The sequence below is a fragment of the Lithobates pipiens genome, unplaced genomic scaffold (genome assembly GCF_037356315.1).
Source record: "Lithobates pipiens isolate NorthernLeopardFrog02 unplaced genomic scaffold, aLitPip1_a1.2 Scaffold_22, whole genome shotgun sequence".
In the NCBI taxonomy this organism is placed as follows: domain Eukaryota; kingdom Metazoa; phylum Chordata; class Amphibia; order Anura; family Ranidae; genus Lithobates; species Lithobates pipiens.
The window spans coordinates 45,847,763-45,865,032 of record NW_027507784.1 but is presented as its reverse complement, the minus strand read 5'-3'; the positions used below and the strand labels follow the sequence as shown (position 1 = coordinate 45,865,032).

Genomic DNA, 17,270 nt, shown 5'->3' with positions numbered 1-17,270 from the left:
GTAATGCCCCTTGTTACCATAAATGTACAATTGTGATATTAATGTGAATAAAAACCTTCAAATGCATCATAATAAAGGAGAACAGTTATTTGGGAAGATGCTGAGGGTATCTTTTGTCTGTTCACTACTGCAGTAGTTATTGTTAATTTGGAACCACTAATCAATATGAGGATAGGAGTTGCCTATCTATAAAATATCTATTTCAGGGGGCAGAACAAAATCAGGTAAGCATTAGTTAAGCAAGGAAATATTAAAAGCGTTAAAAGAAGGTGAGAGAATGATATGCATATGTTGTGTATAAATGGGAAAAATTTAAGCGATTTTAGAGAGATATTGGTGTATGTTTGTGAATGCTGGAACTTTTAGTTCTATCGCTTGTGTGTGTCATGTATGCAGATGTGACCCCCTCCTTTGCGCTCTCCTGAAAGAATGTAGCTGGGATGAGAGGTCGGTGATAAACTGGAAGGACACCATGCCAATTTCAGTTTTTTAGACAAAACATTTATAACAAAATGTGCCAGGTTAACAAATCTAATGATAAACAATGTGATCATAATTATTTTTTAATGTTTTCCAAACACGGTAAAATAAAGGTTACATTTAACTGTGTCTTACACAAATTGAATATCCTGTGATAGTGGAAACAGTGCATTAAAAAAAAAAAGAGAAATTGAGTAAAATTAAGTATTATGTCCCCCTTTAACCACTAGAGATGACGAATGACGGCTACAGCGCGGACCTGCTTTGCCGTGACCACGTCTATTGACGTCCCGTGCACGAGGGGCCTGCGCGCCCCCTATGGGACTCGCCTGATCACGGATCCGAGCAAGGGGTCGAGCCCGACCCCTTACCACGTGATCAGCTGTCAGCCAATGACAGCTGATCATGTGACAAAACAGAGACGTAATCGGCTATTTTTCCTCCTCGCGCTGACAGCGCGAGGAGGGAAAAAAAAAAGCCGATCACTGGCGGCCGTGATCAGGACATCAGTTCCGATCACGGCCAGCTTATCAGTGCCCACCTGCCCCCTGCCAGTACCACCCAGATATTAAAAAAAGTGCCACCCAGCAGTGCCACCCATCAGTGCCCATAGTACCATACATCAGTGCCATACATCAGTGCCCACAGTGCCATACATCAGTGCCCACAGTGTCCATGCATCAGTACCCACAGTGCCACCTATCAGTGCCCACAGTGCCACCTATCAGTGCCCACAATCTGCCTCAACAAAATTGCTGCACCTCAGTGCCACATATCCGTGCCCGTCATCTACCAGTGCCCATCAGTGCCGCCCATCAGTGCCCAGCAGTGCCACCTATCAGAGCCACCTATCAGTGCCACCTATCAGTGCCCATCAGTCCCATCTATCAGTGGTAACTATCACTGCCCCTTAGTGCCACCCATCCGTGCCACCCATCCGTGCCACCTATCAGTGCCATCTTATCTGTGCCCATATTTGCCCATCAGTGCCGCCTTATCTGTGCCCATCCGTACTGCCTTATCTGTGCTTATCGGTGCCACCTTATCTTTGCCTATTAGTGTCGCCTTAACTGTGCCTATCAGTGCCCACCAGTGCAGCCTATCAGTGCCCACCAGTGCTGCCTATCATTGCCCACCAGTGCCGCCTCATCAGTGCATTTCAATGAAGGAGAAAAATTACCTGTTTGCTAAATTTTATAACAAACTATTAAACATGATTTTTTTTTTTGCATCTTTTCTTGTTTGTTTAGCAAAAAATAAAACTCCCAGCTGTAATTAAATACCACCAAAAGAAAGCTCTATTTGTGGGAAAAAAAATGATAAAAATTTAATTTGGGTACAAGGTGGTATGACCGCGCAATTGTCATTCAAAGTGCATCAGCGCTGAAAGCTGAAAATTGGTCTGGGCAGGAGGGGGGTTTAAGTGCCCAGTAAGCAAGTGGTTAAGGACATTTATCTGTGCATATATATTAGTGTGTGATATTGAAATTATCATATGAGTATTACTTTCTAATATGAGTTTAACAATTTTATTAATAAATATAGATATATTGAAACTGGTTTAGACAACCTTTGGTTGTAAATGAAATTCAGGTTAATGGGGAAATTGGTAAAAAAGGAATTAGTTTAGAATAAGATAACAATTTTGTAATTTTACATTTATTGAGTGGAAAGAAACAAAAGATCAAGATGAGGTTGTTAATTTGAATACAGCTGCAATAATGTTTAACAAAGCCAAGATGGATGGGATACATAAAACGTTTTTCTACAGAAATTAAATCTTAAAGTCTGATAATAACTTGATGTACGGTCCATGATGTGAGAGTAATAATAAATAAAATGTAAATATAACAGACCCATCACATCAAGTCCACACACCCTGATAGGATAGCTGCTGCCTGCAGCCAGTTGTTTTATAGTTTTTGATGACCAAGTGCTTTCTGGTCCGTCATACATATTGTTGGTCCTTTTTGTTTTTATGTATTTTTATTTTTGAAATCCAAAGCAGAATGTGTGGATTGTGAAATGATGTGCCCCTTTTCTTTGTGCAGTTGGTATAAGTAGAAGAATATTTTGGATTTATGGACATCTCTGCATGACCCCAGGGTATTGTTATCATTTATTATAATATTGCCAGGAAAAAGTTGTCTTTTTGAAACATGAAATTGGAGTTCTTACACAAACAGCATGATAGAAAACAAGCCATTGTTATATTTATGCAAGCTGGACCCAGTAATGAAGGGTTCACCCCGATATATCAGAGCTGTAGCTTTTATGGAAAGTTGCTATTAGACAAAGTTACAGATATTGTTTTAGTCAAATATTTAATTTTTAATGATCTGACATTCTGCACAGCAAATATATAGCTAACTAAATGTTTGTCTAATGGAAGGCTCAAAATATGAATTTGTTTTATGTACAAATCTAACCATTAAAAATTTGTACATTTGAATCCAGCCACCTTATTGCCTCTTATTGGAGGAGGCTGGAGACAAAGAAAAACCACACATGGTAAATTGATGACGTGGGAATCAGCTGCTGTGAGCCCAGTGCAGGACACACTCCCTGAAGACCCGAGTATTTACTTTTTTGTAGTGTTATTCCTGGTTTTATACCGAGGATGAAGTTTATCACCCAGAAGGATACTCTGTATTCAGAGTCATTGGATCCCTTTTCCCCAGCTCAAGAAGCAGAGCTCCATGTTGTAGCAAAGCCTGTGAGCTATAAAAAGAGTATATAATTATATAGATAGTCAAGATATAGAGATCTTTTGGTTCCATTTGAAGGGCCAGAATTCTGTTTTTACTTCTGCAGGTAAACCAATCAAGCATGCTAAGTTAATTTGATTGGCTGTTTTCAGCCTTCCAGGTTCTTGCTGAGGTAGCCATACCAACTTTAAAACTTGCATATGGAAGCAGACCAGACTAAGGATGCTGCATTTACAGCTCCGGATACTTGCTGGGTCTGTGCAACTTACAGATTCCACCCTAGTTCTGGCCCAGTATAGCTGGGATCAATAATTCAACTTTAAGGACCCCAAAACGAGAAGCACAAGTGTTCCAAAGAGGGCAACTTCTTACAAAACAAGAGTTTGGAAAAGGTGATAATTTATGTCTGCCAGCTACTATTTTCCCTCCAGCTTGACACATGGACCGTGTCATCAGTCACAAGTAGTTATGGCTGCCTTAGTAAATGAGCGTGGGATAGAGCCAGGGTTCACCACAGTTGTTTTTATAACATACCACTTCTTGTTTTACCTGTTACCAAAGGTGTTACCAAAAGCTGAACATCCCTTCCAGAAATAACAAAAAGATATATCCAGATGCCCAAGTCAGGATCTTACGAGTACGGTATGTATTTTTTTTTTTATGGACATGTTTTCTGGATGTCCAGTGGCAAATGCTTCTGCAAAGGCCACAATAAAACGTGTTATCAGAAGTAGTTTGTAAGTACAGAGTGCAGTTTCTATAGAGAGTAACAGAGGAAATCATTTTTTATAGGAGAGTCCTCATTAGAAGTTTTGAGGTTTTATTTTTACACCCCCTACTGTCTACAATGTTTGGAGACTCAATACAGCATCTATCTCATGTACAGTTTTGCAAAACTTGAAGGAAAAGTCACCTGGATCCACACCAGACACTGCAAAAATGACTAAATGAAAGAAATCTCTGTGTTTGATTTGTTTCCCTCTTGCGATCACAGTCTAGGGTACTTTTTGATTCAATTACTTTAATTGTAAGGGATATATATATTTGAAAAGTAGTTTATCCATGTTGAAGTCATATTTGTCTTTTGTACCTCTTCCATTCTATGTAGAATTGTCTGTGTTTTACATGTGCTGATAAGTCAGCATACCAACAATTAAGCTAGAAGGCCATTCTGGCCACAGGAGTGTACAGCCAGTACTCTGTAAATATGTCTCATCAATCATTTGTCTTTCACAATAAAAAGTCATTTTGTAATGAAAAAAACTGCTCAGCTATTATTTTCTCCACAATGGAGTTTTTGCCTCTTTGGCCAGGATTACCTCCACCTAAGCGTGTGGAGGTTCCAGGTTAAAGGTGATAGCAGGTATGGTTAGCGATCAAAATATTGATCAAAAGAGAGGAGACTGTAATGGAAATTTGTAGGTTCTCTATATAATTGTATTCTATTTTATATGCATTGCACAATGCCCTCACTGTGCACACAGCACTAATAATGTTTTCAGTACATGTTTTGCATTATTTTGAGTTCTGATTAGAATTAGCCTGCCTATGTAACACCCCTTGTTACCATAAACGTACAATTGTAATATTAATGTGATACCTACGTAATCATATGTATAAAAACCTTCAAATGCGTCATAATAAAGGAGAACAGTTATTTGGGAAAATGCTGAGCGTATATTTTGTGTCTGTTCCCTACTGCAGTAGTTATTATTAATTTGGAACCACTAATCAATATGAGGATAGGCGTTGCCTATCTATAAAATATCTATTTCAGTTGTTGCTGATGTAGAAGTAAGGAAGAAAAGATCTAAAACCTTTCTAAAACAGCGGAAAAGATCCTTTAATGATAAATCAAATCTTAATTTCAATACCTTGAATGTTTACTGTCACTTCTTGCTCCATTCGGAAAGGACTGTCAGTCACTGAACATATGTAGACTCCACCGTCTGATATCGATGTGTTTGATATAATCAGATCAGCAATGCCATTTAAAGCTTGATGTTTATTAATTGAATATCTAGGATCAGTTGTCATCACTGTGTTATCATAGCTTAGAATACTATTTTTTGCATAATACCAAATAACTGCAAAAAATTTGGGATCCACAGGAAGTTTATCTGCTGTAAACTTGCAGGGAATTTGAGTGTCGGATCCCAGCATGGCTCTGTGTGTTGAAGGTCCCGTCATTTTTAGAGCAGCATCTGAATGAGAAGAAAAAAAGCAATGCACATTTGTGTGGAAAATACACATTCTAACATACATATAATTGAGTACTACTGTGCAAAAATAAATGGACCCTGGCCTGTTGTGACTATGGATGAGCCAAACACCCCCCCCCCCATGCAAACAGGAAAAAGATGTGCAAACACCATTAAAGTCTATGGGACATGAACATAAAAAATCAAAAGTGCTAATTTTAAAGGCTTATATGCAAGTTATTGTCATAAAAAGTGTATGGGAACCCAGGTCCTGTCCCGGGGGACATGCACCAATGCAAAAAAAGTTTTTAAAACTACAGCTTTTTCAGAAGCAGTGATTTTAATAATGCTTAAAGTGAAACAATAAAAATGAAATATTCCTTTAAATATTGTGCCCTGGGGTCCCCTTAGTCTGCCTGTAAAGTATCACATCTTTTCTATATTTATTACAGTACCGCAGCAAAATGACATTTCTAAAGGAAAAAATGTAATTCAAAATTACTTGCGGCTGGATATTAAGGGGAACTTTATGCCAAAACTTTAAAACATAATGGTGTGGGGCTTGCCCCCAAAATCAATTCCAGACCCTTCAGGCCTGGTTTGTATTTTAAGGGGAATCCCATGCAAAAATAAAAAATAAAAATGGCATGGGGTCCTCTCCAAAATCCATACCAGACCCTTATCTGAGCAAGCTTGCTCAACACCCCCCCTCCCTTCCCCTTCCTGGCCTGCCTTGGCTGCTTGCTCAGATAAGGATCTGGTATCGATTTTGGGGGGCCCCCATGCCATTTTTTAAAAAGTTTGGCACGGGGGTTCCCCTTAACCAGGATCAGGAGTCAGGATCTGAGGGGTTAACAGGCAGCTGTGAGGCTTTATTGAGCAAAAACAACAGGCTTTGTTTTCATAGGCAGTTCAAAACGGCAAAACACCTCTTCTTGGCTGTATAAGACAGTCCATTTTAAACAATGCTCAGCATCCCAGCCACAGCATATAACATAATACAGTTCCAATTCAGACAAGCTCACCCAGCAGGATCAAGTCATAGGCAACAGGGGTTCTAGCTTCAAGCTCCTGCAGCATTTATTACCCAAAGATTTTTTGTACATTAGCATATCCCGTGGGGTTTTCTCAGCAGTATCCAAAGCCCTATTGATGACAGAATTGGGATAACCTCTTTCCTTAAATCTGGAGGTCATGAGAATGGCCTCACTTCTAAAGTCAGATTCTTTACTGCATATATGTTTTAGTCTATAGAATTGACCAACTGGTATGCTCCTAATTGTATGACCCAGATGGTTCGAGTCAGCTCTTAGGAGGGTGTTCCCTGCACAGGGTTTTTTTTATATAGACTGGACGCTATTCAATCTCCATCAGCAGTAAGAAAAACATTCAAGAATCCGATCGATGAGAAATCACTGTGTCCCATGAACCGAAGATTAAGCTCATTATCATTCATGAAATCCAGCCAAAGTGAAATGTTGTCCAGAGGCAATAAACAACAAGTCGTCTATGTAGCCACAGTATAGCACAGTGTGTGCTTGGCTGGGACTATCAGCTCCAAAAATTCGGGACCGTTCCCACCATCCCATGTACAAATTGGCAAGGGATGAGTAAGACTTTACTCATCCCTTTACTCACTGTGATCCCTGGTAAATATTGCATTGATGTGCAAAGTATATTATTAGTACTGGCCCAGGGGCATAGGCGTGCGCAGGGGCTGTGCCAGGTGTGCCTGGGCACACCCTAATCACTCTGCACAGTGCCGACTCTCTCTTATTACCTAAGCTTCCCTCCCCCATGTTACCCCCTCCCCCCCATAGCCACCCTCCTCTTCTCTCCTCTCCACTCGGTTGCTCAGGGGGATATTTCAGGACAGAGAGTGGGGAAAGGGCTGGTCAATATGTCATTTGTGGACCCCTTCCTTTTCTTAATGAACACACTCACTATAGTTTACTATGCTTCAATGTGTTTGAGCTTTGGTGTGCACACCCTGATGCAATAAGATACGCACACATATGCCCAGGGGGAAAATGTCCACCTTGTCCCTCAGATCACTTTTTTCCCCTTACACGTTAAGTATACTGTATCTAGCTGTATTTTCCCCAACAGAAAAAAGAAAACTTAAACTGAACTGACCTGTGTAATATAGAAGAAACAAAGGCAGAAGTGTCCTCCTGTAATCCATTTGTAACCACTGCACCTTTCTCAACTATTCTTAGTTATCTTCAGTTTGTACTTAAAGAAAGAATACTGCATCCAAACTTTGTACTTTGTGCTAAAGTTTAGGTTTTCATATTAACAAGATGTACACAATAACGTGCAGGAAAAAAATCCTTTCACTTTCTGTTCTTAACCACCTCAATACTGTACCCAAATGAATTTTATATCATTTTGTTCACACAAATAGAGCTTTCTTTTGGTGGTATATTTATTCACAACTTCATTTTTTATTTTTTGCGATATACGCGAAAAAATATTGAATATTTTGAAAAAGAAAATACATTTTCTACTTTCTGTTTTAAAAGAAATCCAAATAAATTAAATTTCGTCAAAAAATTTAGCCCAAAATGTATTCTGCTACATGTCTTTGGTAAAAAAAAAATCCTGATAAGTGTATGATAATTGGTTTGTGTGAAAGTTATAGAGTCTACAACAGCCATTCTCAACCAGGGCTCCGTGGAACCCTGGGGTTCCTCCAGAGGTTGCTAGGGGTTCCTTGAGCTTTGACTGATGAATAGGGATGCCCTTGCGGTTTGCCCGGCGGTCAGTTCATAACGAATTTTGCGTGTTCACGATTGGCCAAACCGGCGGACTTCTGGCGCTGTTTGTGCGACAGACACATGCGTTTAAACTGTGAAAGAACTTTGACCCATGATGACACATCCATCATGGGGTACAGGACAGCCAATTGAGAGATTTCAGCACATGGACAATTGGACATTTCTCCCTACCTTATAAATAGACCTGATCTGGCGGCCATTTTACATTCTGCCTTTTGTCAGTGTAGGGAGAGGTTGCTGTGTGGAGGAGGGACAGACTGTAGTGACACAAATCACTAGCTATTAGGTCTACAAAAGTCCTTTTAAGGACTGGTATAGGTGTACAGTATATAGGGTTCTGGTGCACTGCTGCTGACTGCTGTGCTGCTGATTGCCGAGTGCACTGCTGACCAATTCTGCAGCTGTCTTTTGTCAGTGTAGGGACAGGACACTGTGTGGAGCGGGGACAGTCAGTTTAATCAATAGATATTACTATTAGGTCCACAAAGGTCCTTTTAAGGACTGGTATAGGTGTACAGTATATAGGGTTGTACACGTATAATATACTTTCTTTCAAATATAGAAAGCCTATTATACTTGCTTGACTGCTGAGCTGAGTGCTGACCGATTCTGCAGCTGTCTTTTATCAGTGTAGGGACCGAGGGACAGTCTGCAAATCACTAGCTACTAAGTTCACAAAGGTCCTTTTAAGGACTGGTATAGGTGTACTATTTGGTGTGCAGTATATAGGGGTGTAATACACGTATAAAATACTTGCACATATAGAAAGCATAGTATAGTGCATTTCCACTGTGCAGCATTGTGACTGCTGAGTGGTTCTGCAGCGATACTACAAAGAGTGACAAACGCAATTAAAAAAAAAGTATTATAACTGGTGTGATAGACCAGTGGCCCCCAAAAACGACAGATTGAAGTGGGGTGTTATATACCTTCTTCCACATACATACTGGACTTCTCTAGAGACTTTTATCACAGGGTCTTTTAAAAAATGACAGGCAGAGGAAGAGGCAGGCCCTCCGGATTCCGATAAGCCCCCCGCCCGCAGACCCCGACAACCAACGGCCAGGGTTGTCGGGAAGAGGCCCTTGTCCTCATCAACATGGGGACAAGGTGCTTTGGGGTGGGGCCCCCCTCCCCAAGGTACACCCCATGTTGAGGGCACGTGGCCTGGTACGGCTCAGGAGGGGGGCGCTCGCTCACCCCCGCCCCCTTTCCTTGCCGGCTGGGTAGAGTGCTCGGATAAGGGTCTGATATGGAACTAGGGGGAGACCCCATGCCGATTTTCAGCGTAGGGATTCCCCTTTAAGTCCATACCAGGTGATGGGGCCAGCGACGCCTCCTTCGCTGGTCCCGGCTACCTGGAGATGCGCTCAAAATGAGCGGACTTTCCTCTGCGTGTGTGGGTGAGTCCGTTCATTTCAAAAGTACGGCGGATAGTCCGGCGGACTTAGTACCGTGTGTGGGCAGGTAGCTCGTTCGGAAAGTCCGGCGGAAAATCCGCCAGACTAATTCTGACGGATAGTCTGCTACGTGTGTATGCGGCATTTCTCTTCTGCACCCTACTCATCCTCTCGATCTGCACCCTCTTCACTCTCTGCTGTGTGCACCCCCAAAGACACTACCACCAACACCACCACCATCATATACCTTCCGCTTGAGTCACAGCAATTATTTTCCGATCCATCACAAGACATTTCTGATGCGCAGCCACTCTAGGCATTGGATCAGGAAGAGGAGGTAGCAACAACCGCCACTCAGCAGTCAGATCAGCCCAAGGAGGAGGTCGGTCCCCGGTGTTGCTGCCTACTCCGAGATCTTTAATTATAGCGGTGGGGAAGGTGGCGTCGATGATGACGTGTCTAGTGATGTCATGTGGTAGATTGCACAGGAGGGACAAAGCAGACTGTTAATGTATCAGGAGCGAGGCATCAACCATGTACAGTCACATCTGGCACTCCCAGGACGCCAGCACATGGCTCCGCAGTGTGGGCTTTTTTTAACGTGTCCGCTGCTGACAATAGTGTTGCCATCTGCAATCTTTGCAGTCAACGCATAAGTCACGTTAAGCCCAACACTCACCTAGGGATGACCGCCTTAAGAAGGCACATGAGCTGCCATCACCGAGCCCAGTGGGAGCAACGGAACCCACAAAGCCACACTCCAGGCTCTCACCATCAAGCCTTGTCTTCTACTTCTTCTTCTCCTCTCTCCTCACAATTGTCCTCCACTCCACCTTCCATCATGCCGTCCTCACGTTTTTCTGCAAAAAGGCAGGCTTCCGTGGGCCAAATGTTCGAGCGTAAAAAAATGATGATGCCGGATAACCCTCTTGCCCAGCGGTTGACCGCTGGCTTGTCAGAACTGATAGCCCGCCAACTACTGCCATATAAACTGGTGGACTCAGAGGCCTTTCGAAAATTTGTGGCCATTGAAACACCACAATGGAAGATCCCAGGAAGGAAGTATTTCTCTCAGAAGGGCATCCCAGAGCTATATGGCCATGTTCAGCGGCAAGTGAATGTATCTCTGGCACACAGTGTCGGTGCCAAAATACATCTGACCACAGACACATGGTCTAGCAAACACGGGCAGGGAAGGTATATAACTTTTACTGCCCACTGGGTGAACGTTCTGACGGCCGCCAAGCATGTAACCCGTGGCACCCGTGTAGATTTGGTTTTACCGCCATGGATTGCATGCAGGCCTGCCTCTTCTTCTCTTCCTCCTACTCCATCCTCCTCCCTCTCCTCCTCGGCTGACTCCTCCTTTTCTGCTGCTAGCGTCTCTTCCACTGCGCCGCCCAAGATCCCCAGAACCTATTCGAAATGCCAGGTGAGAAGTTGCCATGCTGTGCTGCGTCTGTTGTGCCTGGAAGCCAAGAGCCACACTGGCCCTGCACTCCTTTCAGCTTTGCGTTCACAGGCAGATCAGTGGCTAACACTGCTCAATTTGACAGTTGGTAAAGTGTTGTGTGACAAGGGTGCCAATCTGCTTAGCGCATTGAAACAGGGCAAAATCACACACGTGCCATGCATGGCACACGTCTTAAACTTGGTCGTGCAGCGATTAGTTGTCCAATACCCTGGGGTCCAGGACATCTTGCGGCAGGCAAGGAAAATCTCGGCCCATTTCAGAAGATCTTACATGGCCATGGCTCGCCTTCCTGACATTCAGCGGCGACACAATCTGCCGGTCAGACGTCTGATTTGCGATTGCCCGACGCGATGGAACTCAACCTTCTATATCCTTGATAGGCTGCTCCAGCAGAAACGTGCATTTAACGACTACCTGTACAAACTCTGCGGCAGAACAGGTTCTGGGGAGCTTGGTTTTTTTCACCGCAACCAGTGGCTGCTCATGCGCGGCGCATGCAGACTTCTGTGGCCATTTGATGAGATCACCAAACTGGTCAGTCGCAGCCATGGCTCCATCAGTGACATGGTACCTTATGCCTTCTTTATGGAGCGTGCATTGCGTCGTGTCATTGATCAAGCCGTGGAGGAGCAGGAGCAGAAAGATGAGGAAATCGCAATGCTGGATGAATTCCCAGGGGGGGCTACTCTATCTGAGACAAGTCAACAACAGGAGTCTGAAGAGGAGTCAGAGGAGGATGGTGCTGGGCCGGATGAGGAGGAGCAAGAAGAGCATGCTTTAAACCTTTCTGGGATCCCTGTTGTTGTGCATGAATGGGGAGAGGAGAACGAGGAGGATGACATTATCCTGGATGATGAGCAGGAGCCAGGACACCACACCACTTCCAGTTTTATACGGGACCCCCGTATAAAAAGCATAAAGGTCAAGGACCAGCACTGGGTGGCAACGTACTTAGACCCCTGGTACAAACACAAAATGGCGGAAATGTTACTACCGTCACAGAGGGCTGTCAGAATGGAGCACTTCCAGGCCTTGCTTTGAGAAATTCTGCATTCTGCTTTTGCGTGCGCTGGCAGAGGAGGAATTCCCACTCCCAGAGAAAGAGTTGTGGGCACCAATCCAACAGCGCCTGCAAGAAGAGGGCGGTTTGAAGATGTGTTGGTGACTTCTGATATGAGATCATTCTTTCAGCTGACCCATCGACAGGTATCATCCGGATCCAGCATCAAGGAATGCCTAGACCAACAGGTGTCCGACTACATCGTGTTAACGGCCAATGTGGATGCTCTGAGGAGTGATGAACCCCTGGACTACTGGGTGGGCAGGCTTGACCTCTGGCCAGAGCTTGCCCAATTTGCAATGGAACTGTTGGCTTGCCCCTCGTCCAGTGTCTTGTCCGAAAGGACGTTCAGCGCAGCAGGGGGATCGTGACCGATAAGCACACTCGCCTAGCTCACGACAGTGTTGACTACCTCACATTTATAAAAATGAATGAGGCATGGATCTCAGAGAAATTCAACACATGTGACCAGTAGACCATGTATATGTATAACTCTATAAACGATTTATTTAATCGAGCACACAGACCTTTTTTCTACCTTTTGGCTCACTTCCTTGTACAAAAAAAAGCACACTGTACTATATGCCCGTACCCTCCTGTTTGAAGAGGTTGAGCGGTGTCATATTTTTGGGTCCCGCAGCAAGTTGCTGGTATCAGTGCTGCTGTCAGTGCTCTCTATTAGTGATGGACGAACTTCCGACGGGATGCGGCCGATAGTTCGCGAATCAGAACGTTCGCGGCAGGCCCCATTGACTTCAATGGGAGGCGAACTTCGCAAACCTACAGGTCAAATTTGCAGCCACAAAATAATTAATAGCTGTGCAAACATAGTCCTACCACATGGCCAATGACATAACACATGTATGAGGTGAATCTGGGATCGACAACTACAAGCATTCTTTTTTTATATGGGAAATTGTTGTGACAATTCAGGACTGTGGCGCGCATGAAGACAATGGAGGAGAGGGAAGGTCAGGGACCAGGGTAGGCAAAGAAGAGGGTGCAGGTGATGATCACCAGCAGCGTGACATACAGCAATGATACCTGCAGCGTGATAGAGTCATCTGACAACAGCACCGTGATAGAGAGCACTGACATCAGCAGCGTGACATAAAGCACTAACACCAGAACCGTGATATACAGCACTGACAGCAGCACCGTGATAGAGAGTACTGACATCAGCACCGTGATATACAGCACTGACACCTGCACCGTAAGCAGCCCCAGGAGGAAGTCAGCATAGCACAGGGATGGTGGGAGCCCCTCATAATGAGCATAGCACAGGGATGGTGGGAGCACCTCATAATGAGCATAGCACAGGGATGGCGGGAGCCCCTCATAATGAGCATAGCACAGGGATGGTGGGAGCCCCTCATTATAAGCAGCCCCAGGAGGATGTCAGCATAGCACAGGGATGGTGGGAGCCCCTCATAATAAGCAGCCCCAGGAGGAAGTCAGCACAGCACAGGGATGGTGGGAGCCCCTCATAATGAGCATAGCACAGGGATGGTGGGAGCACCTCAAAATATGCACAGCAGAGGTACAGTCCCAGGAGGAAGTCAGCACAGCACAGGGATGGTGGGAGCCCCTCATAATATGCACAGCAGAGATACAGCCCCAGGAGGATGTCAGCACAGCACAGGGATGGTGGGAGCCCCTCATATTAAGCAGCCCCAGTAGAAATATGACACCGTTCAACCTCTTCAAAGAGGAGGGTAGGGGCATATAGTACGGTGTGCTTTTTTTGGACAAGGAAGTGAGCCAAATGAAGACAGAAGGTCTGTGTGCTTGATTAAAAAAATAGTTTATAGACATATACAAGGTCTACTGGTCACATGTGTTGAATTCCTCCGAGATCCATGCCTCGTTCATTTTTAGAAATGTGAGGTAGTTAACACTGTCGTGAGCTAGGCGAGTACGCTTATTGGTCACGATCCCCCCTGCTGCGCTGAACGTCCTTTCGGACAGGACACTGGATGAGGGGCAAGCCAACAGTTCGATTGCAAATTGGGCAAGCTCTGGCCAGAGGTCAAGCCTGCCCACCCAGTAGTCCAGGGGTTCATCACTCCTCAGAGCGTCCACATCGTCCGTTAACCCAATGTAGTCGGACACCTGACGGTCTAGGCGTTCCCTGATGCTGGATCCAGGTGACACATGTCGATGGGTCGGCTGAAAGAATGACCTTATATCCGAAGTCACCAACACATCTTCAAACCGGCCTCTTCTTGCAGGCGCTGTTGGATTGGTACCCGCAACTCCTTCTCTGGGAGTGGGAATTGCTCCTCTGCCAGCACACGCAAAAGCAGAATGCAGCATTTCTCGAAGCAAGGCCTGGAAGTGCTGCATTCTGACAGCCCTCTGCTACGGCGGTAACATTTCCGCCATTTTGTGTTTGTACCGGGGGTCTAAGTACGTTGCCACCCAGTACTGGTCCTTGACCCTTATGCTTTTTATACGGGGGTCCCTATTAAAACACTGGAGCATGAAGGCCCCCATTTGCACTAAAGTGGAAGCGGTGTGGTGGCCTGGCTCCTGCTCATCATCCAGGATAATATCATCCTCTTCATTCTCCTCTCCCCATCCACGCACAACAGGGATCCCAGAAAGGTTTAAAGCATGCTCTTCTTGCTCCTCCTCATCCGCCCCGGCACCATCCTCCTCTGACTCCTCTTCAGACTCCTGTTGTTGACTTGTCTCAGAGTAGCCCCCCCCTGGGAATTCATCCAGCATTGCGACTTCCTCATCTTCCCGCTCCTGCTCCTCCACAGCTTGATCAGTTTGGTGATCTCTTCAAATGGCCGCAGAAGTCTGCATGCGTCGCGCATGAGCAGCCACTGGCTCGGTCAAAAAAAACCCCAGCTCCCCAGAACCGTTTCTGCCGCAGAGTTCATACAGGTAGACATTAACTGCACGTTTCTGCTGGAGCAGCCTATCAAGCATATAGAAGGTTGAGTTCCATCGCGTCGGGCAATCGCAAATAAGACGTCTGACCGGCAGATTGTGTCGCCGCTGAATGTCAGCAAGGCGAGCCATGGCCGTGTAAGATCTTCTGAAATGGGCCGAGATTTTCCTTGCCTGCCGCAAGATGTCCTGGACCCCAGGGTATTTGACAAGGAATCGCTGCACGACCAAGTTTAAGACGTGTGCCATGCATGGCACGTGCGTGATTTTGCCCTGTTTCAATGCGCTAAGCAGATTGGCACCGTTGTCACACACCACTTTACCAACTGTCAAATTGAGCGGTGTTAGCCACTGATCTGCCTGTGAACGCAAAGTTGAAAGGAGTGCCGGGCCAGTGTGGCTCTTGGCTTCCAGGCACAACAGAAGCAGCACAGCATGGCAACGTCTCACCTGGCATGTGGAATAGGTTCTGGGGAGCTTGGACGGTGCAGCGGAAGAGACGCTAGCAGCGGAAAAGGAGGAGTCAGCTGAGGAGGAGAGGGAGGAGGACGGAGTAGGAGGAGGAGGAGAAGAAGAGTCAGGCCTGCATGCAATCCGTGGCGGTAAAACCAAATCTACACGGGTGCCACGGGTTACATGCTTGACGGCCGTCAGAAGGTTCACCCAGTGGGCAGTAAAAGTGGTATACCTTCCCCGCCCGTGTTTGCTAGACCACGTGTCTGTGGTCAGATGTATCTTGGCACCGACACTCTGTGCCAGAGATACATTCACTTGCCGCTGAACATGGCCATATAGCTCTGGGATGCCCTTCTCTGAGATATACTTCCTTCCTGGGACCTTCCATTGTGGTGTTCCAATGGCCACAAATTTGCGAAAGGCCTCCGAGTCCACCAGTTTATATGGCAATAGTTGGCGGGCTATCAGTTCTGACAAGCCAGCCGTCAACCGTTGGGCAAGAGGGTTATGCGGCGTCATCATTTTTTTAGGCTCGAACATTAGGCCCACGGAAGCCTGCCTTTTAGCAGAAAAACGTGAGCTTGGCGTGATGGAAGGTGGAGTGGAGGACAATTGTGAGGCGAGAGGAGAAGGAGAAGTAGAAGACGAGGCTGGACGGTGAGAGCCTGCAATGTGGCTTTGTGTGTTCTGTTGCTCCCACTGGGCTCGGTGATGGCTGCTCATGTGCCTTCTTAAGGCGGTCGTCCCTAGGTGAGTGTTGGGCTTACCGCGACTAATGCGTTGACTGAAAAGATTGCAGATGGCAACGCTATTGTCAGCAGCGGACACGTTAAAAAAAGCCCACACTGCGGAGCCATGTGCCGGTGTCCTGGGAGCGCCAGATGTGACCGTGCATGGTTGATGACTCGCTCCTGATACATTAGCAGTCTGCTTTGTCCCTCCTGTGCAATGTAAGTTATTCCTGCTTCTCCTCCCTATCTGCTGGTCCATATCTCCCTCTGAACTCCCCTCCTCTTCCTCTCTTGTGGGCACCCACGTGACATCACTAGACACGTCATCATCAACGTCACCTTACCCACCGCTATAAGTAGAGATCTCGGAGTAGGCAGCAACACCGGGGACCAACCTCCTCCTTGGGCTGATCTGGGTACTGTCGTCAGACTGCTGAGTAGCGGTTGTTGCTACCTCCTCTTCCTGATCCAATACCAAGAGTGGCTGCGCATCAGAAATGTCCTCTTGATATGGATCGGAAAATAATTCCTGTGACTCAAGCGGAAGGTATGTGGTGGTGGTGGTGTTGTTGGTGATAGTGTCTTTGGGGGTGCACATAGCAGAGAGTGAAGAAGAGGGTGCAGATCGAGAGGATGAGGAGGATGCAGAAGAGTAAGGCTGAGCGAGCCATTCAACCAAGTCTGGTGCGTCCTTTAACCACTTGCCGACCGCCGCACGCCGATGTACGTCGGCAGAATGGCACGGGCAGGCATAAGGGCTTACATGTACGTCCTTGCCTGCCCGCCGGTCGGGGGCCCGATCGGGCCCCCGCCCGGTGCCTGCGGCGGTCGGTATTCGTTCGGGAGCGATCCCGGACGAGGGGACGGCCATTCATTCATGGCCACCCCCTCGCGATCGCTCCCGGCGAATGAAAATGTCCGGTGACATCATTTCCTCTCCTGTAATGTAAACACAGGAGAGGAAGTGATGTATTCTCTCCTCCGTGTCGGTATTTTTCGTTCCGGCACCGAGGAGAGAGGTTCTGTGAGTTGCACCAACACACCCCACATACAGTAGAACATGCCAGGCACACTCACAC

General features: G+C 46.0%; 1 protein-coding gene across 3 annotated transcripts in view; it reads right to left on the bottom strand.

The window, feature by feature from the left end:
• LOC143923724 (uncharacterized) overlaps nt 1-7,642 on the bottom strand; it is a 101,371-nt gene extending 93,729 nt beyond the window's left edge. For all 3 annotated transcript variants that reach the window (XM_077447536.1, XM_077447537.1, XM_077447538.1), the window contains exons 1-2: nt 7,526-7,642; nt 5,063-5,392 (exon numbers count right to left, since the gene is read on the bottom strand). In XM_077447536.1, coding sequence (XP_077303662.1) covers nt 5,063-5,392; nt 7,526-7,574 — 379 coding nt within the window. In that variant the 5' untranslated portion in view covers nt 7,575-7,642. The remainder of the gene's footprint in view (nt 1-5,062; nt 5,393-7,525) is intronic.
• Between the last annotated feature and the right edge of the window lie 9,628 nt (nt 7,643-17,270).